General features: G+C 50.5%; 2 protein-coding genes across 3 annotated transcripts in view; one reads left to right on the top strand and one right to left on the bottom strand.

Moving 5' to 3' along the window:
• Positions 1–11,527, top strand: part of Olfm2 (olfactomedin 2) — a 77,756-nt gene extending 66,229 nt beyond the window's left edge. For both annotated transcript variants that reach the window (XM_021206525.2, XM_021206521.2), the window contains exons 2-6: positions 3,253–3,402; positions 6,200–6,346; positions 6,616–6,835; positions 7,163–7,269; positions 10,430–11,527. In XM_021206525.2, the coding sequence (XP_021062184.1) occupies positions 3,253–3,402; positions 6,200–6,346; positions 6,616–6,835; positions 7,163–7,269; positions 10,430–11,107 (1,302 nt within the window). In that variant the 3' untranslated portion in view covers positions 11,108–11,527. The remainder of the gene's footprint in view (positions 1–3,252; positions 3,403–6,199; positions 6,347–6,615; positions 6,836–7,162; positions 7,270–10,429) is intronic.
• Positions 11,528–15,391: 3,864 nt separating this feature from the next.
• Pin1 (peptidylprolyl cis/trans isomerase, NIMA-interacting 1) overlaps positions 15,392–21,339 on the bottom strand; it is an 11,154-nt gene continuing 5,206 nt past the window's right edge. Inside the window, exons 3-4 of the mRNA XM_021207151.1 lie at positions 16,676–16,786; positions 15,392–15,903 (exon numbers count right to left, since the gene is read on the bottom strand). Coding sequence (XP_021062810.1) covers positions 15,794–15,903; positions 16,676–16,786 — 221 coding nt within the window. The 3' untranslated portion in view covers positions 15,392–15,793. The remainder of the gene's footprint in view (positions 15,904–16,675; positions 16,787–21,339) is intronic.

Below are 21,339 nucleotides of genomic sequence, written 5' to 3'. Positions count from 1 at the left end.
TGATGGGCTGGAGAGATGGCTCAGAGGTTAAGAGCATTGACTGCTGTAGAGAGCCTTGGTTCCATTGCCAGCACCCACATGGCCCCTAACAGCTGTCTGGAACTGCAGCTCCAGGGGACTGAAAACACACACTCAGGCAAAAAAAAAAAAAAAATCATACTGTTGACTCCTCCCTCTTCCCAGCTCATTGTATTCATCCCATCCCATCCCTGGTCCCGCCCACTCCTGCTGACTCCTCCCTCTTCCCAGCTCATTGTATTCATCCCATCCCTCCCTGGTCCCGCCCACTCCTGCTGACTCCTCCCTCTTCCCAGCCAGCTTTTCTATTTTCATGTTTTTTTCTTTTTTTGTGACCCAGTGGGGTTTGTGAGGGTTGATTGCTTACAGAATGTGGGTGAAGGGCTGTTTACAGGGTGATAGGCTCCTTACCAGGGGCCAAACCACAGAGGAAATGTCTTTTCCTCCTGAGCAACCATTACTGCATGTTAATCCTAAGGCAGGGACAGAGCCTTGAGCTTCATCCCCCAACCCCAGCTACCATTAATTGCCCATCAACCCTCAGAGATGGTTGTGGTCTCATTAGTCCCTCCTCCAGCAACCATAATTGTCTATCAGCCCTCAGGGAGGTTTCTGCTGTTTGAGCCTTGGCTCTGCCTAATTCACTTTTTTTCTTTTTAAAACATTTCTTTTCATTACATTTTTTATTTTATGTATACTGGTGTTCTGCTTCCATGTGTGAGAATGTCAGACCCCCTGGAACTGGAATTACAGACAGTTGTGAGCTGCCATGTGGATGCTGGGAATTGAACATGGGTCATTTGGAAGAGCAGCCAGTGCTCCTAACTGCTGAGTCATCTCTCTGGCTTGGCCAGTAGGTGCAATGGCTCAGCGGGTAAAAACACTTGCCACCAAACCTGATGACCTGGGTTCTATTCCAGGGAATCACACTGTGGAAATAGAGAACCAATTTCTGCCAGTTGACCTCTGGCTTCCACATGCATTCTGAGCCACACAATGTGTACACACACACACACACACACACACACAGTAAGTAAGTAAGTAAATAAATAAATGTAATTTGTAAAAGGAAACAAAATATTGAGCAGGAGTTCATGCAAGGTAAACCGTGCAGGCTCTTACAGAGGGAGTCCCCAGCTCAGGTACGGTGTAAGAAGCACAAGCCTGAGTCACTACCACCGTCTCCTCTGTCATCTGTGAATGGATTATTTTTCTTATAAATTAGTGGAGGTGTGGAGCTCACTGTGTAGTTAGCTCATTTGCTCACATTTCAATAAAAGAATGTATTGAGTGGGAAGAGATGGGCACGCAGCAGGAGTCTCCCCAATTGCTCCCGACTCAGCCTGGCTTACCTCTGCCTCATCTCCTTGGCACTGCCTCTGGGATCAGTAACAGCCGTGCAGATAGTGGCTTGTGCGCTGCTTGCCTCTCCAGGACACACTGCAGGCAGGGCTGGGCTCAGTGGCTCATGCTTGCCCAGCACGCCCAGTGCTTGCCATAAAGACCTGGCTTCCCTCCTCAGCACTGCAGGAACACAGGGTAGCTGTTCATGACTGTCAGCCTAGTGCTCAGGAGGTGGAGGCAGGAGGATCAGGATTTCACCGTCATCCATGGCTACAAGATGGAGTTTGAGGCCAGCATGTGCTACGTGAGCTCCTGTCTCAATACAAAACCAAGCATGCTAGATAGGACCGGAGTTCTGCGTTTCTCATCTCATGGTCACTGCTCACTGTCTTCGCTGGACTCCAGCAGTCCCTATGAGCTGGGACTGAGCACCCGCGTCAGTGCGGCGTCAGTGCGTCAGTAAGCATCTATCTCTCTTCTGCTGATGATTCTCCATGACTTCTACCTCATCCACACCAGAAGCCAAAGTCCTAGCTGCTGCTCATCAGCTCCTTCACTGTCACACTGTCACCTCCCCACTCTTGCCTCCCTTCACTTAGTGCCTGGCTCACCCTGCTCCTGTCACCCAAGTCCATGACCCTGCCTCAGGTCTTGCTGTTCGTCCTGCCTGGAACACCTTTCCATACAGATGGTGCTCCCCTATCCCGTCCAGTCTGCACTCACCGGAAGTCACACCCTGAATGACACCTGCTCCTCACACCCTCTTTTCCTCAAATGTCTTCTGTCTGTATTACTCAACAATTCAACATGTGCAATCTCTACTTATTTACATTTGTGTGTGTTTCCTCCACGTTTGAAATGTGTGTGGATGTGTATACACAGCAGGCATGTGGGGACCAGGGACAACCTCAGGCATAGTTCACCAGGAGCCACTCAGCTGTTTCTGAGACAGGTCTCTCTGTAGCCTGGAGCTCACCAAGCAGGCTAGGCCGGCTAGACACTACAGAGATCCTCCTGTAACAATGGCCCCAGAACTTGCCCCACCATCCAGGGCTTTTTGTGGGTGCTGGGGATCTGAACTTAGATCCTCATGCTTATGCAACAAGCACTTTACCCACTGAGCCATCTTGTCTGACCCTGGTGTCTGCTCTTTAAAGATGTTGCTATGCTGGGATATTGTGGAGTACAGCTTTAATCCCAGCACTTGGGAGGCAGAGGCAGGCAGCTCTCTTAGTTCAAGTCCAGTTTGGTCTACAGAGTGAGTTCCAGGACAGCCCTGCTTGAAAAAAACAAATGAACAAAAATGATGTTACCCTCCATTCTACATTCTTTCTTCTGAAACAGGGTTTCCTTAAGCACTACTGGGAGATCAATGTATTGATTTGAACTTACTGTGGATACCCAATCCTGTCTGCACCTCCCACTTTGATATAGTGTCAGGGTTACAGACATGATCTCCAGTGTCTACTTTATGTGGGTTGTGGGGAAGCAAACTCGGGTCCTCATAGTGGCATGGTAAGTGCTTCTCCCCTTGTCTCCCCACATGTGCGCATGTGTGTGCTGGTATGCACTTGTACACATGTGCGCATGTGTGTGCTGGTATGCACTTGTACACATGTGCTGAGACCAGAGGAAGATCTCAGTAGGTGATGTTCCTCAGGTACCTCCCACCTTCTGTTTGAGACAGAGCCTTTCATTGGCCTGCTAAGGTGTCCAGTTGTCCAGTCAGGCCAGAGAGCCTCCAGCGGCCAGCCAGTCTCTGTCTCTATCTTTTTTCATGGGCTCTGTGGATCTGAACTGAGGTTCTCATGCATGCAGGGCCCTTTCCAGTAAGATGGAAGAGAGCCCACTCTGGGTTCCGACTCTCTGACTGCAGCCTTTCCTCTGCAGACTCTCTTCCAGAGCCCGGAGGAGGGCTGGCAGCTCTACACGTCAGCCCAGGCACCTGACGGCAAGTGCATCTGTACAGCTGTGATCCCAGCACAGAGCACCTGTGCCCGGGACGGTCGGAGCAGAGAGCTTCGGCAGCTCATGGAGAAGGTAGGGCTTAGCACGCACGGGGGGGGGGGAAGGCTGATCTTCCCTTTTGCCTCTCCTCCACCTGTCACCATCTAGGCTAAACCACAGAACATCCAGCTGGGTAGCTTGTCTTAAAGTGGCCAATGACCAAGATACCATCTAGGTAGGGTTTTTTCTTTTTTTATTTACATTTTTATTAAATATTTTTTATTTTTTTTTGTTTTGTTGAGATAGGATCTCCCTAGGTAACCCTGGCTTTCCTGGAACCCTCTCTGTAGACCAGGCTGGCCTTGAACTTGGAGATCCACCTGCCTCTGTCTCTCCATTGCTAGGATTAAAGGCGTTTGTAACCATACCCAGCTCTGTTAAATATTTTGAATTTACCTTTCTTGTTGTGTTGTTGTTGTTGTTGTTGTTATTTTGAGACAGGTCTCACTGTGAAGCCCTGGCTGGCCTGGAACTTGCTAGATGAACCAAACTAGCCTCAAACTCACAGAGATCTACCTGTCTCTGCCTCTCTAGCACTGGAACTAAAACTGGGCACCACTTGTCCTACGTGGTTGCTTTTCCATTTTGAAACAGTATCACGTAGCCCAGGCTGTCCTAAAATTCACTATGTAGCTCAAGCTTTGAACTTCTGGTCCTCCTGCTTCTGTCTCCGGAGTGTTGGGATGAGTGATAGGCATGTACCCACGTCTGTCTTCCAGGTGAATGCCTTCATTCATTATTTGTTCCAGGTTTCCTAGAGAGAGTGGCCACATGATAACAGAGCTGGGACGGCTGTCCTGTCAGGGGCAATGTCTTCGTTTGTTCTTGTGCACCCTGACCAGGCAGCCAATGCTCGATGCAGCCTTGGGTGTCCCTGCTCTTCATTTTGTAAAGGATTGTGCAAATTGTGCAGCTGGGAGTGGCAGTGCACACCTATAATGCCAAGACTTGGGAAGCTGAGGCAGAATGACGGCCACAAGTTTGAGTCCAGCCTGGGCCACACAGGAAGACCCTGTTGAGTGGGAGGTGAGGAGGGGTGCTGGGTTGCTGCCAAGCCTTACGGCCTGAGTTCAATCCTCAGGTCCCATACGGTTAGCAGAGAGAACGAACTCCCACCAAGTGTCCTCTGACTGCCACATACCAAACAAACAAATGTAATTTTAAAACGTTTTAAAGAGGAGAGAGGAGTAGTTGGGAACTTGTGTGAACCAGTCTGGCTGAAGTGTGAACCAGTCTGGCTGAAGTGTGAGCTTCAGGTTTGGTGACCCTGTCTCAAAGAATAAGGTGGAGGGTTATTGTGGAAACAATCAACATCAATCTCTGGCCTTCAGACATACTTATGCAGATGTGTATGCATACATCTATACACACTTACATACATAGATATGTATGCACACACACATACACTTATATACATATATGTGTATGCACACACATATACACACTTACATACATAGATATGTATGCACACACATATAAATACATAGGTATGTATGCACACACAGAGGTATGTATGCACACACACCTAACACACTTACACATAGATATGGATGTACACACAAACACACACACAGAGATATATGCATACACACACACACACACACACACACACACACACACGTGCGCGCGCGCATGCCTGCATGCAGAATCCTTTTCACCCTGGCTGCCTCCACTTCATCTGTCTCCAGGATGTTTCGGATTCTTTGATGACTGAAGTCCCTGTCACTGCCTATTTGTGTCAGCTGTGATAACTGCAACCACCCCCCTCACTGAACAGAGGAGGAAGCTGACTTGGCGGCAGGAAGCACCTGGGGACCTGCAACCCACCCACCCCTGCCTCTCAGAGTCCTGCTCTGCCCACTGCCCTTACTGAAACTGCTTTCCCCAAAGCTGTGGACTTTCACGTAGTGCCCTGGTTCACAGTGGCTGGAAAAAAAAATAGTTCATGGCATGACTAGTGATGTGTACCTCCGGGTCTTCTATAGCCTAGGCTGCTCTTGAACTCACTGTGTATCTAAGGAGGACCTTGAAGTTCAAATCCTCCTGGATCTACTTCCCAAGTGGTTTGCATACAAGTATGAACCACCCAGTTTATGCAGGGGTTGGATCCAGGGCTTTGTACACCCCTGACAACCACTCTATTACTGAGCTTTTAAAGCCCCAGGATCCTCCCACCGCTGTTTTTGCTTTTTGTTGTTGTTGTAGTTGTTGTTGTTACAGACAAGGTTATACTCTGACCCAGACTGACCTGGAATTCATGCTGAAGCCTTGACTGAACCGGAACTCATGGCAATCCTCCTGCTTTAGCCTGAATGCTGGGATCACAACTGTGGCCCACCACTTTGGGCTCTTTTTTGCTTTTCAAGACAGGGTTTCTCTGTATAGTCCTGGTTGTCCTGAAACTCACTTTGTAGACCAGGCTGGTCTCAAAGTCACAGAGATTCACCTGCCTCTGCCTCCTAAGTGCTGGGACTAAAGGTGTGCACCACCACCACCCAGCCTGGGCCCTTTTTTTGAGGGTACCCTTGAAATTCTGATCCTTCGCCTATTCCTCCAAGTGCTGGGATTACAGGTGTGTGCTACCACTCCTGGTTCTAGTTTTCATTTTGGAAAAGACCCTCTGCCTTGCTGTATCCGGAGGGCGGAATCCAAGTGTTGGGGAGGAGGGGCCAGGTGTGAAGGGGATGGGACTTTGTGGAGCCTGCTATCGGAAAGTTGCCAGTGAGATCAGGGGAGACTAGGGTTGGCAGGGGTCTGAACTGGTCCTGGCTGCCTGATTCTGTCAGTGGCTGGGAGGAGGAGCTTGTCTCCTGAATGGTTTTCCTTCTAGGTCCAGAATGTGTCTCAGTCCATGGAGGTCCTTGAGCTAAGGACATACCGGGATCTCCAGTATGTTCGCAGCATGGAGACCCTCATGCGGAGCCTGGATGCAAGGCTCAGGGCAGCCGATGGGTCAGTTTCAGCCAAAAGCTTTCAGGTGGGTTCTTCTGAGCTCAGCTCTGAGGTCAAGAGAGTGGTTGGAGGGTTTGGGGAGGAGCTGCAATAAGAGTGATTGCGGTGAAAGCCAGAGGACCTGAGTTCCAAGGGTGGGGCCACATCTGGGAAGAAATGAGGGGTTGGCTGGCCACTGGGGTCCTGAAGGCATCCGTTGGCAAGGGATGAGCACTGTATCCAAGACGATAGGGGATGAAGGTATGGGTCAAGGGTCAGGGGTCGGATCGGCGGCCATTTTCTCCTGGTGAGCAGGAACTGAAGGACAGGATGACAGAGCTGCTGCCCCTGAGTTCAGTGCTGGAGCAGTACAAAGCAGACACACGGACCATTGTGCGCCTGCGGGAGGAGGTGAGGAACCTCTCTGGCAACCTGGCTGCCATCCAGGAGGAAATGGGTGCCTACGGGTACGAGGACTTGCAACAGCGCGTGATGGCCCTGGAAGCCCGACTCCATGCCTGCGCGCAGAAGCTGGGTATGCCTTGACCCTGAAGCCTGCCCCCAACCCCGATCTCCACACCCAAGCCCAATGCTGCCCGTGTGCTCCAAAGCTAGGTACGGTTTGGCATCTAACTGCTAACCCTCCCTCTTTGGTCTCCCTAACCCAAGGCCACCTCAGGCCCCAAAGCTGGAAGTAGCTTTGGCTCATTTTCAACCCTTTATGTCCAAGTTGACATCCTGAGATCACACTCAGGTTTCCTCCCTGACCCCAGTCCACAGCCCTTCCCCGTGCACCCAGTGTCCTGCCTCCCCTGAGCTCTTGCTGTAGTCTATCCTCAAGCTCATTGTTCCCATCTCCCAGGCTGCGGGAAGCTGACAGGCGTCAGTAACCCTATTACCATTCGGGCCATGGGGTCCCGCTTCGGCTCCTGGATGTCTGACACAATGGCCCCCAGTGCAGACAGCAGGGTGAGTGATCTCACTTCAGTGACTGCCTGCAGGCACCCGCCCAGGGAATCCACACTTGACTCTTATTTAGGTTTCCGTTTTATTATTTTTAACTGGGTGAATATGGGGAGGTGGGTAGTGCACTTGAAAGAGAAAAGGCCACTGGATGTCCCTAGAGCTGGAGTTAGGATCTGCCTGTCCCTGCTTTTTGAGTGCTGGGATGAAGGGTGTGTACTACCACCATGTCCAGCCCACTCACTATTTAAAAATAATTTTATTTACTTAGTGTGTATGTGCACATGGATATGTGTGTACATGTGTACCACAGCATGTATGTATAGGTCAGAGGACAACTTGCTTGGTTCAATTCTCTCCTCCTGCCATGTGGCTCTTGGGGATTGAACTGAGGTTGTCGGCTTGGAAGCAGGCACCTTTACTTACCTTTACAGTCTCATGCCAGTGGCTTGTACTCATCCTGAGTCTTTGGCCCTTCCCTCGACTGCCTAGTGACCACAAGACTGAGGTCCCTCTGTCCTTGTCAGTCTATGTCATTTGTCTAGAGAATATGGTTGCAGAGTGCATGTGTCTTTTGACATCAGGGACACACTCTGAGAACTGCAGTTAGGCAATCTTGTCATGGTGTAGACATCATATAGTACTTGCAGAAATTAAAACGGCATAGGGCTAGGGAGGGAAGTGTAGCACTGGGGCAAGAGTGCTTGCTCCACAAACATGAGGACCCGAGTTCAAACCCCATCCATGAGTGGCCATGTGCACCAGTGCTGTGGGGAGCTGAGACAGGGGGATCACTGGAGCTTACTGGGCCCAGTGCCAGGTTAATTTAGAGACCCTATCTCAAAGAAATGAGGAGGAGGTGGATACAGCAGGACATCTGATGTCCTCCTCTGGCCTCTGCGGCTGATAAGATACCCTGACAAAAAGTAACTTAGAGAAGGAAGGGGCTGAGTTTACCTTACAATTCCAGGTTAAAGTCCATCACTGTAGGGAAGTCAAGACACGGATTTCAAACAGCTAGTCACATCACAAGCACAGTCAGGATCAGAGAGAAATGCACTGCACGCTCACACACACACACACACACACACACACACACACACACACACACGCATGCATTCTTGCTTGCTTGGGGTCAGCTCAGTTCCTCCATTCTCATACAGTTCAGAACTCCTTGTCTAGTGAATGTTGTCCACAATGGGCCGGGTCTCCCCACATTAATGAACAATTAAGACAATTCCCTATAGACATGTCCACAGCCCAACTCTGCAGACAGTCTCTCACTGAGACTCACTAGGTAGTTCTCCGTTGTTTCAAGCTGAAGCTAACCACCACAATCCGGAGAGGTGGCTCAGTGGTTAAGAGCAATGGCTGCACTTCCAGAGGTCCTGAGTTCAATTCCCAGCACACACACGGTGGCTCACAACCATCTGAAATAGGATCTAATGTCTTCTTCTGGTGTGCAGGTGTACATGCAGATAGAGCACTCATACATAAAATTCTAATAAATAAATCTTTAAAAGCTAACCATCACAATGGGTGATCAAGCAAGCAAGGCAGTAACTCTACACTACTCCATTGCGATCACTGACCTCAACAGATAACGATGGTCCAACCAGCTGGTTATTGGAATTGGATTTGAACTTAACTAGTCCTGTGCACTCTTAGCCACAGACACTTGGGCAGGTGCCTTCATATTGTTCTTGTGATTTTCTTATCCTTCAATATTGAAGTTCTTAAGTCTCACCTCCATATGAGGTCATTCACAAGTGCATTTGAGCATGGTGCTGACAGTGTTGCTGCTGCGGGTCAGTGACATGCCCGGAAATCTGTGCTTACAGGAGTTAGCCAGACAAGGTGGCAAACCTCTTTTTGTTTGTTTGTTTGTTTGTTTGTTTTCGAGACAGGGTTTCTCTGTATAGCCCTGGCTGTCCTGGAACTCACTTTGTAGACCAGGCTGGCCTCGAACTCAGAAATCCGCCTGCCTCAGCCTCCCAAGTGCTGGGATTAAAGGCACGCGCCACCACGCCCGGCTCGGTGGCAAACCTCTTTAATCCCAGCACTTAATTTAGGAGGCAGATGCAGGTGTGACTCTGTGAGATCAAGGCCAGTTTGGTCTACAAAATGAGTTCCAAGCCAGCCTGGGCTACATAGTTAGACTCTACTCAAAAACCAACCAACCAACCAACCAACCAACCAACCAAAATATAGTGAAATCAAAGTAACCTCTTATTACCCAATAGCTGTTCAATGAACATTCTCAGCCTAGTGTCCAGTGACTCTGTGGTCCCAGTAAGTCCCCTAGAGGAAAATGTTCCCCGATCCTTCTGGAAACCACCACTAATTTAGGGTCCTTTTGTTATGTGTTCATAAGGGAATGTGCATAGACAGGTGTGTGCCCCTGCATGTGGAGGCCAGAGGTCAGAATGTTTTTCTCTATTGTTCTCCACTGTATTTTCTTTTCCCTTTAGTGTGTGTTCGATGTAGGTTTGTGTACAGATGTGTGTGCTCACAGACCGGGGATGTCAGGTGCCCCGTTGTATCACTCCCAGCCTTAATCCTGGATATAGGCTCTCTCACTAACTGAGCTAGGCTGGCAGTCAGCATGCCCCTGTTGATCCTCCTGTCTCTGTGCTCAAGAGCGCTGGGGTTATAGGCACATACCGCCATGGTCAGCTTCTCAGATGGGTTCTGGGGTCAGACAATCTTTCTGCTTGCAAAGCAGAAACTTCCCCATTGAGTCACCTTCCTGGCCCTTTCAAATCCCCCTTCCCCCGAGTCAGGATCTCTCACAGAACTTGCAGCTCATCAATATGACTATGCTGGCTGGTTGATGAGCTCCAAAGATCTGTCTCCGGCCTCCCCTGCAGTGTGGTTACAGCTGCACACCACTGTGCTCAGCACTTTTATGGGTGCTGGGATCCAAACTCAGGTCCTTGTGCTTGCATGGCAGGCACTTTACCCCTTGAGTCATCTGCCCAGGCCCACTAATGTTCACAATCACTAGTCTATAACTGGTCACTAAGGTCATAGGAAGGATGGTGACTGAGTAGCGACACGCTGATAATGGCTGACTATGATGACCAAAGGTTGATGTTGCCTGGCTGGCCAGTGTCGGAGGGTCACAGGTTACAGTCCCTCCAGTGACTGGCTGCTGCTCTCATAGGTCTGGTACATGGATGGTTATTACAAAGGCCGCCGCGTGCTGGAGTTCCGTACTCTGGGAGACTTCATCAAAGGCCAGAACTTCATCCAGCACCTGCTGCCACAGCCATGGGCAGGTACGGGCCATGTGGTATACAATGGCTCTCTCTTCTACAACAAGTACCAGAGCAATGTGGTGGTCAAGTACCACTTCCGGTCCCGCTCTGTGCTGGTGCAGAGGAGCCTCCCCGGGGCTGGTTACAATAACACCTTCCCCTACTCCTGGGGCGGCTTCTCGGACATGGACTTCATGGTAGACGAGAGTGGGCTGTGGGCTGTGTATACCACCAACCAGAATGCGGGCAACATAGTAGTCAGTCGGCTGGACCCTCACACCCTGGAGGTCGTGAGATCCTGGGACACCGGGTACCCTAAGCGCAGCGCCGGCGAGGCCTTCATGATCTGCGGTGTCCTCTATGTGACCAACTCTCACCTGGCCGGAGCCAAGGTCTACTTTGCGTACTTCACCAACACGTCCAGCTATGAGTACACGGATGTGCCCTTCCACAACCAGTACTCCCACATCTCGATGCTGGATTACAACCCCAGGGAGCGGGCCCTGTATACCTGGAACAACGGGCACCAGGTGCTGTACAACGTCACCCTCTTCCACGTCATCAGCACTGCCGGGGACCCCTAGGTGCCCCTGCAAGGGCTTTGGGGAGCCTTCCCACATCGCCTGTGATTCCCCCCCCCCCAGCCTTCTCTTGGTCATGCCCTTGCCTTCCTAGATTCCTTCTCCCCACTTCCCCAGCCCAGCTTTCTGTTCTCAGTATCTCTACCCATGCATTTTCTCCATTTTATTGATCTCTGCTTTTGATACTCCACTTCTGAGTCTTTCTGCCTTTTTATGGATGCTTCTCTTCCTTATTGATCGGAACCTCTCCTCTCTTCTCCCTCCATCCACTCTCCCTCCTCTTCCTTTCCCAGTCTCCCACACTCCTTACCCCTCACTCCCACCCATCCCTGGATCTGAGTGCATGGATTTTGTTTTTTAAATTTATTATTTACATGTTTTCTTTCCGGGTTGCCAGAATAAACCGGACCTTTGACATTTGGTGCCTGGGTTGTTTTGTAGCTAGTGGTAACTGCAGAAGACTTGGCTCCACGGAGTCTCTATTACCTGTGCTTCTGGTGTGACCTGAGCTGGTGTCCTTAGACAGCCCTTCCCAGAGCTAGCTAGGCCCTGGAGGAGCCCACCCAACCCAAAGGTGTTTCAGTCGAAAGCCATTAACTTAAAAGCAACTGGATTGGAACAGCATAGAGTTCTATTATGGCGATGAGAAATGGCCTTCAGTGGGCCTTCCCCAGTGCTGTCTCACTGATCACACGGGCACATCACTAAGCTGTCTGGTTCTAATGGCTTTTTAACAGTTTGGCTGCTCTTGAGAAGGTTAGGGCCCCAATTTCTTCTCTGCTATGTAACTGCAGTGATCGTTTTTACACAAGTTAAACTTTTCATTTAGTTAACTGCAAGACTCAACTAAATGAAAAGGTGTACCTAGCCAGGGTTTGAGCAAACCCACTGCACTCTAAGAGGCTGGGGCAGAGATGTACTCAGTGCAGTGAGGACAGGAGTCCTGGGAGGCAGTCAGGCTGAAACAGAGCCATGAGCTACTTACTCCTCCTTAGGTACGTCCTCCTGGCAGTCGGTTCTGTCTCCCTTAGTCTATTCATTATGCTAAACAAGCAAGCACCAGTCAAACAACCTGACAAACACTAGGTGGTGGCACAACAGGGTTACAAACACTAGGTGGCACAACAGGGTTAGGCAGCCAGAGGCCTGGTGCCCCAGCTGTGACACTGCGGGGGGGTGGGGATAAAGGATTGGTTAGGAAATGGGCCCACACAGCATAGACTGGGCTCTAGCCAAAGGTGACCTTGAGCTTTTGATCCTCCCGATCTTGCTTCCACTACCATGCCTGGTTTGTAATGATGCTGAGGATGGACCCCAAGGCTTCACTGATGCTAGGCAAGTATTTTGCCAACTGAGCCACAGAACGATGAGGGCTTCATGTCAGCCAGGTCTGTGGTATAAGGGCATAGTGGTTCTCAACCTGTAGGTCAAGACCCCTCTGACAAACCTCTATCTCCAAAAATATTTATGGTTCATAACAGTAGCAAAATTACAGGTATGAAGGAGCAACAAAAATAGTTTTATGAGCTGGGCAGTGGTAGCGCACACCTTTAATCCCAGCACTTGGGAGGCAGAGGCAGGCGGATCTCTGAGTTCGAGGCCAGCCTGGTCTACAGAGTGAGTTCCAGGACAGCCAGAGCTACACAGAGAAACCCTGTCTAGAAAAACCAAAATAAATAAATGAATAGTCTCATGGTTGGAGGACCACCCCAACACAAGGAACTGCATTAAAGTCACAGCTTCAGAAAGGCTGAGGCCAAGGCGTCACAACTTGGGAGAGCAGTGAGTGATGCGCGGGGCTTTGAGCTGAAATGGAGCAGTGACTGATACACGCTGCTTCCCATCCCCCACAGCAGCCCACTGAACCTACAGCAGGAACAGCATGTGCAGATCTCCACTGGCCATGACCCCGCCCTGCTGAGGCCACCAGGAGGCTGCTGTCCCCATCTCTAATTAATGGCCTCTGTGATTAAATCATCTCCGGGAACTCAGACTTGGATGCCATATTGGGAAGGAAACCCATGAATAATGAATGGGGCTGCCTAATGCACTCATTTAAAACCAATTTCTAAAGGCATCCTCGAGAAGAGCAATTAATTCCCACGTAAGTGAACAAGCACGACACTGGGGAAAAGAATAAAGCCCCGGATTAGCATGACAAACTTCATGCCACTGAAGACAGCAAAGGCTTAGCATGAGGAACCCACTATGTGACCTGTGCTCAAGGTGGTCATGGTCTCGGATTTGAAGAACCTGACTGCACTTATAGCACTGTGGAGTTCTAGCCTTTGCTAGGGGAGACTTGTACCTAGAGACGTTTCCAAAAGGACAGGACTGATGTGGACATGTCTGTCACAGGTGGGCATTGAGTGTTTACTTGGGCCAGAGCATCTGATAGCACACTCACCGTGTCACTCTTGATGTATAGTCAATGAATACATGCACACACATGTGCACAAGCATGCCTGAATGCAAATACACTTAATATACAAATTACTTGGCACACACTGTAACTACAAAGGATTAGCAATTGGTCCTACCCTCCTCACCCATCCATCACTTCTGTTCATTTGTCTGTCTTGAGCTATGTGGTGCTGAATTAACCAACTTGCCCTAAATCACAGATGAGCGTTAGGCTATAATCAGGAGGCTGCCATTCCCTACTGCAGCAATAACCCAGAATCCCCTGTGTCTGGCCTAAGAAGAGCCCATTAAGAATGAGCAGTGGAGTCTGCACAAAGAGAAGTTTCCATCCCTTGGGGTTGGGGTTTGTTACACAGTTGCCATCCTAAAGGCCCAGGATTTATAGCCAGTTCCCAGTAGCAGGTCTGGGTGGGAACTTGGAGCAGGTGAGGGAAACCACAGGTAGTTAATAATATATGCTGGGGACACTGAGTGGGCCCCTGGGGCTCATTTATCTAACAGCAATGTTCAGTCTTAGGTTTTTACAATTGTGTAGACAGGAAAAGGGGTTGGCAGGGGTCCAAAGGACAGACCCTAGACAGGGTTGGGAACATACAGAACCCGGATACCAAGTCGCATGGCCACACATAGGGATGCACAAATTACCACTATGGTAATACCTGCTGCTTCTTGCAGGCAGTGGATCAGATGTGGCAGTGTCCCTAGGGAGAACCTTCCAGAGCTCTTGGTGTCGCAAGCTAAGCTAGGGTTCCTCTTTTTCCCTCCAAAGGCCCCATGATACTTGGAGGGCTGCCACTGCCTCCTGGGCCCACCCAACTGTTGCAAGACAGCCAAACTTGAAACTTGACTGTGCCTCGAGTCCACACTGGCCCACTGGAGAACATTCTGCTGGAGGTATAGCCAGCTCAGCTCAGCCTGTGCCTGTCTGAGCTGGGAAAAAACTCATTAAACCTTCCTAATGACAAATGCTCCAGCAGGCAGCTGGCAAAGAGCGATTGCTCTAAAAAGCAACCAGATGGGAGCAGGCTCAGGTGACTGTTCATGAGACTCAGGCCTGTGGGAAGGGAGGGCTCTCTTGGGGTCCAGGCTTAATATTGCTCTGGCCCCCAAGCTTTGCTGGTTAGAACCACCCCCCCCCCAACCCAGGCTGCCCCCTACTCCCCATCAATCACTTGTGGGTATATGCAGAAACCTTGATTGAATTCTGAGCCCTCAGTCCATAGGCTCAGGGGCAGTTGTGGGAGACATAGGGTCCTAGCCAAGGAGGGAGAGCCCTCCTTCTCTCCCCACCTGCCACTCAAAGCAGTATCCATTTCCCAGCCCCCTCCAACAGGATTTCTGTTCTGGGAGCTGATAAAGCCCCCCTCTCCTCCAGTTGAGGGGGCCTCTGTTGCCATGGAAACAGCACCTGGAGAGTGCTAGGTCTGGTGGCTGAGCCCAGGAATAACCAGTCAGAAGTGGGTGGCAGATGCTGGGTGATTTGTTCTCACCAATAAGCAGTCTGTCTGTGTGCTGAGGGGGAGGGATGGACACTGGGGGTGTGCCAAGGCAGAGGCAGAGCCAGGTCCCCCCTCCAGATCATTCCAGACCTAACAGCTGGAAGTGGGGTGGGGGATGGTGGTCTGGGCATCCCTGAACAGTCCCCAGGGTGCTTACACAATTGGGTCTGGACTGGTGGGCTTGGAGGTATTTGCAGCCCTGGGAATTTAGCTAGTGGAAAGAGTTCTTGCCAGCACCCCCCAAGCTGTGGACAAGAAGGCTTCTTAGAGCCGGAGAAGAGTCTGGACACCTGGGTAAAAGTCCCATCCCCGAGACAAGGGCCCCACACCTCACCAGGACGGTAATGATACAGGACCACCAACCAGTGGTTCCGGATTTAATGGAAGGTGCATAGGGCGCTGCATTGCACCTGGAGGCTGAGTTGCTGCATCGCCAGGTATGGAGCGTCTGCTTTTTGCAACTGAACAGAGGAACAGAGCATATAACTAACAAGAAAAAAGGCCCTCCTGCCTGTCTCTGAAACCTGGGGGATCAGGTCACCTCTGACCCCCTGAGCCTGGGGGCCTCCCCACCTCCATTGCCCTTCTGAGGTCAGTTCCTCCAGAAGGAGCCTGGCTAGGACAGCCCCAAATGGGGGCAAACAAGGAGCGGGGTGCTCAGAGCCCCTCCCAGTCATTTTAGGAACAATAAATACTGTGTGACAGTAGCAGGAAGGGCATCCGTGGGCTGTGTGGCAGCCGGAGCAGGCTGGCCAGGTGCCTGCCCTCATTCTGTGCGCAGGATGATATGGATGCCCGAGTCCGTGAACACGGGTCCACTCATCTCCCCTGTCCGCAGAGCAAACGATGCATCCTCAAACGGTTTCTGCATCTGACCTGTGAAACAGCAGAGACAGTGGAGGTCAGGCGCAGGCTGCACAGCAGACGGGGCTCCTGCCTGCATTCAGTCTCAAGCATATTCATCATGGGTTTTATAGCCTGTCATTCTGCAGTGATGAGCTGTGGCCCAGCTGAGCCACAGGCCTATTAAGGAGGCCCTGGGAAGCCCAAGGACAGCATGAGAGATAGTAGGCAGAGCTGTGCTGTACATTTAGACACACTGCATGATGAACTCCGGATTCCTGGCTGAACATTATCTGTCCTGCAGGGAGGTGGCCAGGGCTAACAGCAGAGGCTTGCTACCCGACTCCAAGGCAGGGGCCCACACCTCACGCTTCCAGCCCACACCAAAGAGATGAAGGAGAGAAGACAGAGGAGGAAGAAGGGATCTACTTTCCTCTGCCCTTGGCAGATAGGTCTGAGCTCTGGGTTGTCTCCCTTGTTCATTTTCCCCACCTGCCAAAGGGGCACAGGAGCTGGAGTGCTTAGGGGTCCCTTCCTATAGCTCTTCCAGAAGATGCCAGTGACAAACCAGAATCACCTTGATGGGCCTGTGAGGGGGACAATGATCCTGGGAGGGAAGACACTAAGGAGGTTTTATATCCCTTTTGCAGTACTAAAAACCGGGGCCAGGAAGCCTGAGGGCTATGCTGCCACCTGGTGGACAGGAAGGCCTGTGCAGGAGAGTCACTGCTCCAGAGCTTCTCTGGGCCCTTCCACCCACAACAGAGGGAAGGTGCTGGGTGTGGTGGTGTCCACTCATGCCCACCTCTGCTGAAGGGACCCAGGTCTCCCCTGGCTTTGGCAGAGCTGCAATCACTGAACTGTGAGGCCAGAGATTCAAAGTCTTCCTCTCCTGACTTAATCTTCTGGATATAGCCTGTAGGGATACAAGGGGAGAGCTGCGCATCAGATACATAGAGGCTAGACAGGATGCAGGAAGAACTGGACGCACCTAGGAGCTGGGCCCGACCTGCCCAACCTGTGCACCTTGTTCCCTACAAGGTTATGCTGATCCCACCCACAACACCTCCCATACCCTCATGCCCAAGCAATCACACCCTTATCCTGTGCTCTTATTATGTGCACCCATGAAGGCAGTCCTCCCATGTGCATGTCCCCAGGGTGCAAACCTGTCGCCCATCCTCATGCGCCTATGGCCATAACATGACCTGAATAGCCAGACCAGTCATCCACAGGCACACACAAATGGAAGCACCCATATATGCAGTGACCTCTTCTCAGGCCTAGACACAGAGCTGAAACCTCACAGCAGAAGACTGCCCACCCTACTCCTGGGGCAATGCCAAGGCTCTGGAGACCTGCAGGTAGCTAGCATGCAGCCAAGCTCTCACTGGAGCCTGTGAGTTCTTCAGCTGTGGGCAGTAGGAGTCTCCACCTGTGCACCACGGGGGCACAGCAGAGCACTTGCTGGGGCATTTTGAAAAGACCTTGAGGTGAGGCTTTAAGGACTGTGTGTGAGTGCCCGTACAATGGTCCCATAGGCAAGGTACCACACGGTATTGGTAGAGGTCAGGAGACGTTAAAGCAGCTCTGCTGGGTCGTGACTCTCCTGTGGGGTCAGGAAGCCGAGACTGCTGGGAAGAAGCAAAGCCTCAAAACAACAATAACAACAAAAATCACTTGTCACATGGCCTGACTATCTGGGTTCTATCCCTGGGACCTACAAGGGTTGAAGAATCAACTTCTGCAAGTTGTGTCCTCTGACCTTCATATACTCTTATCAACCCCCACCTAAACAAAACAAAACAAAGCCAGACAAACAACAGAACAGTTGAAAGGACCCAGGCCCAGGGGGTCCACCCTTGGTATCAAGAGTCCCCTTGTACAGAATGAATCGTTATCAGTCACCCTGACCTGGTAAACACCTGATTCTCATCTCCCTGACTGGTTGTTCTTCTGTGGGAATCAAAGATCTACCCAGGAATCTCGGCCAGCTCCAGCCCTGAGGCATTGTCACCTAGTTGTAGCCATGGTCACAGGGAAATGTAGATGGGATAACCAGAGGGCTTCTTACATACACACTGTCAAGATATAGCCATTTAATAAAGAAAGCATTGAGCTGGATGGTACAACCCTGTAATCCCAGCACTCAGGACACCAAGGCATAGACACTGTCTCAGAAAAGAGATCTAGCCAGGGGCCCTCATTTACCACTGTTCCTACTCTTCTGTCTAGACCTGTGCACAAGACAGGAATTCCTGGTGGCCAAGGGATTAATGAATAAATGAAGCAGAAATTATCCCTGAGGAAGGAGATGGGGACCTATCACTATTCTTCAGACAGACATTGCTATTTCTCGCTTTTTGTTACCCGGACCTCTGTATTCAGGGCTGAGGCTAGACTCCCCGGGGTTTCTCCAGGACAAATCACAGCCTCAATAGGAGCTGGGGAAGAAATAACTCCTCTGAGAGGCCTGTTCAACTTGGTCAATAGCACCCCAGCCAGGGTGCTATTGGGGTTGTAGTAGTTTGAATACAAACAGCCCCACAGACTCATATATTTGAATGCTTATTCACCAAGGAATGGGACTGTTTGAAAAGGATTAGTAGGTATGGCCTTGTTGTAAGAAGTGTGTCACTAGGGATGGGCTGAGATTTTAAACAGCAACACCAGGCCCAGTGTCTCTGCCTGTCTGATGTAAAGCTTCTCCAGTGCCATTTGTGCCACCATGCTCCCTGCCATGGTGATAATAGACTAACCGCTAAAACAGTGAGCTAGCCCCAATTAAATGCCTCTTTTTTTTTTTTTTGGTTTTTCGAGACAGGGTTTCTCTGTATAGCCCTGGCTGTCCTGGAGCTCACTCTGTAGTCCAGGCTGGCCTCGAACTCAGAAATCCGCCTGCCTCTGCCTCTGCCTCTGCCTCCTGAGTGCTGGGACTAAAGGCATGCGCCATCACACCCGGCTAAATGCCTCCTTTTTAAGTTGCCTTGATCATGGTGTTTTTTCACAGCAATGGAACAGTGAAGCAGTGACTAAGACAAAGGCGTCCAGAGTCCCCTAGACAAGAAACCTAACCATTGAATGTCCATCTCTGCAGACATGTGTGGGTTCAGCAGTCCCTGAGGTTCGGGAGTGGCAGGACCAGCTTCAGACTCCAGTTGCTGAGATCTGACCCTGCTCTGTGGTTCCCCAGCCTTATGAGTATCCAGTATCCAATGGCCTCAGGAAAGGGAGGATATGATTCTGCTTTAGGAGCCTCATGACATGACTGGCCTATGAATCGGGGTGGCTGGGAGCTGGAGAGATGGTTCAGTGGTAGAGGTGCTTGTGCCATCCCTAACTATTTGAGCTCCATCCTCAGGAACAGGAGAACCAACTCTTCCTGCAGGCTGTCCTCTAACCTCCACATGCCTGCTCAAGTGTAAAAGAAAAACATGTAATGGGCTTATGAAAACTCTCACTTCAGAGGGTTATTTTGAGGGTTGAACGAGTGACTGCCATAGTCAAGGCTGATGTAGAACAAACCCTTGATAGCTACACATGCCCACTCTTCTGCTATGGGCTGCATGCTAGTGTCCCAATATGCACTATGAAGAAGCCCTGGTTCCTGGTAAGACTATCCTGGGAGATAAGGAGTCTACAAGGGTGAGGCCTGACTGCTATGATGAGTACCTATTCATAAGAGGCACAGCCAGGCTAACCAAGGCTTTAGCTTAGTAGAGTGCTCTCCTTCCTACACCAGGTCCCAGGTTCAATCTCTAAATCAAGGATAGCAGTGTAAACCTGTAATCCTAGCATTTAGGAGCCAGAGACGAGCAGGTCAGAAGTTCAAGGTCACCTTTGGCTACATGGGGAATTATAAGGCCTGCCTGGGCTGCATAAGCTCTATCTTTAAAGGGAGGTGAAGACAGCCAAGGTACCTTTAATCCCAGCACTCGGAGGCAGAAGCAGATGGATCTGAGTTTGAGATCAGCCTGGTCTACAGAGAGCTCTAGAACAGCCAGGGCCACACAGAGATACCCTGTCTCGAAAAACCAAGCCAAACCAAACCAAACCACAGCCAAGGTCCCCAAAGGACACAAGAGAAGCAGCTCTCTGCAAGTCCAGAAAAGCAATCTCACCAGGAAACTACAGGGGCGAGTGAGAGAGGTGCAGGTTTGCTGGTGTTTGAGTGACTCTAGGGGAAAACAAGAGACATATATTTTTCCAGAACTGTGAAAAAGAACTAAGCTACAAAGCTTGTAGCATTGTTTTGCTGCAGACTAAGGTACAGAATGAACCAAAAGGGTGGTTCCTCAACTAAAAATGTTTAAATCCTCCCTCTCAGATCATAGGTGACCCAAGACTGAGCAGGAGGGGCCCAGAGGCATAGTCATAGGCCACCAGGCTGGATGGACATCACTCCATCAGAGGAGGTAGCTGGTCTTTGAAGCCTGGAAAGGTGCTGCGCATACTCTGGTTCTGAGCCTCCCTGGACTCTCAGGACCTTAAAGAATAGGGACAAAGCAACATGGAACAGGGAGCCAGGGTCTGTCCACAGCTTGGCTGACTTAGACAAGGACACGGCAATGATACCAGCTGGGCTTCAGGTTTCCTCTGGCTGCCATCCAGCAGCTGTAGAGCAGCCAGTGCTGGAAAAGAAGCTGCAGCAGGGACGCAGAGGTGATGCTGTTTCCTCCAGGCAGAAGGGGAACTGATGGTACCTCCAGGCCAAGGCTAGCATCAGGGGCAGATCCTGCTCCCTCTTATCCCTGTCACCTGATGCCCTCACAGTAAGTTCAAGGTGAGCCAGTGTTCTCAATAAAATCCAACCGAACTGGAGAGCTGGGTCAATGCTTAAGAGCACTGGTTGGCTCTTCCTGAGGACCTGTAAACCAGGGTTGGTTTACAGCATACATATGGCAGCTCACAACTGCCTATAACTCTAGTTCTTGGGGATCTGATGTCCTCTTCTGGCCTGTACGGTCAGCAGGCATTCATGTGGTGTATATACATACATGCAGGTAATCACACGTATAAAATAATCTCAAACACATCACACAAAGGGCCAGCAAGATGGCTTAGCCGGTGACTGAACCTGATGATCTGAGTTCAATCCCCAGGACTCACAAAGTGGGTGAAAGCTCACCCCTAGGAATTGTCTGACTTCCACACTTGAACATGTGTGTTCCCATATACATACGGCTGAAAAGATAGATTAGAAGTTAAGAGCACAGACTACATTTACAAAAAAGCTGGGTTTAGCCTGCAGCACCTGAACAGTAGCTGACAAACCTAACACAATTTTAGGGAACCTGACTGATGCCTTCTCACCTCCTGACACCAGACACACACATGCTGCACATACATACATGCAGACAAAACACCCATATACATATTTATCAAAAATAGGTTGCTAGAGCCGGGCGTGGTGGCGCATGCCTTTAATCCCAGCACTCGGGAGGCAGAGGCAGGCGGATTTCTGAGTTC

This window comes from Mus pahari, chromosome 10 (assembly GCF_900095145.1).
Source record: "Mus pahari chromosome 10, PAHARI_EIJ_v1.1, whole genome shotgun sequence".
In the NCBI taxonomy this organism is placed as follows: Eukaryota; Metazoa; Chordata; class Mammalia; order Rodentia; family Muridae; genus Mus; species Mus pahari.
This window is presented reverse-complemented; position numbering and strand designations above follow the sequence as displayed.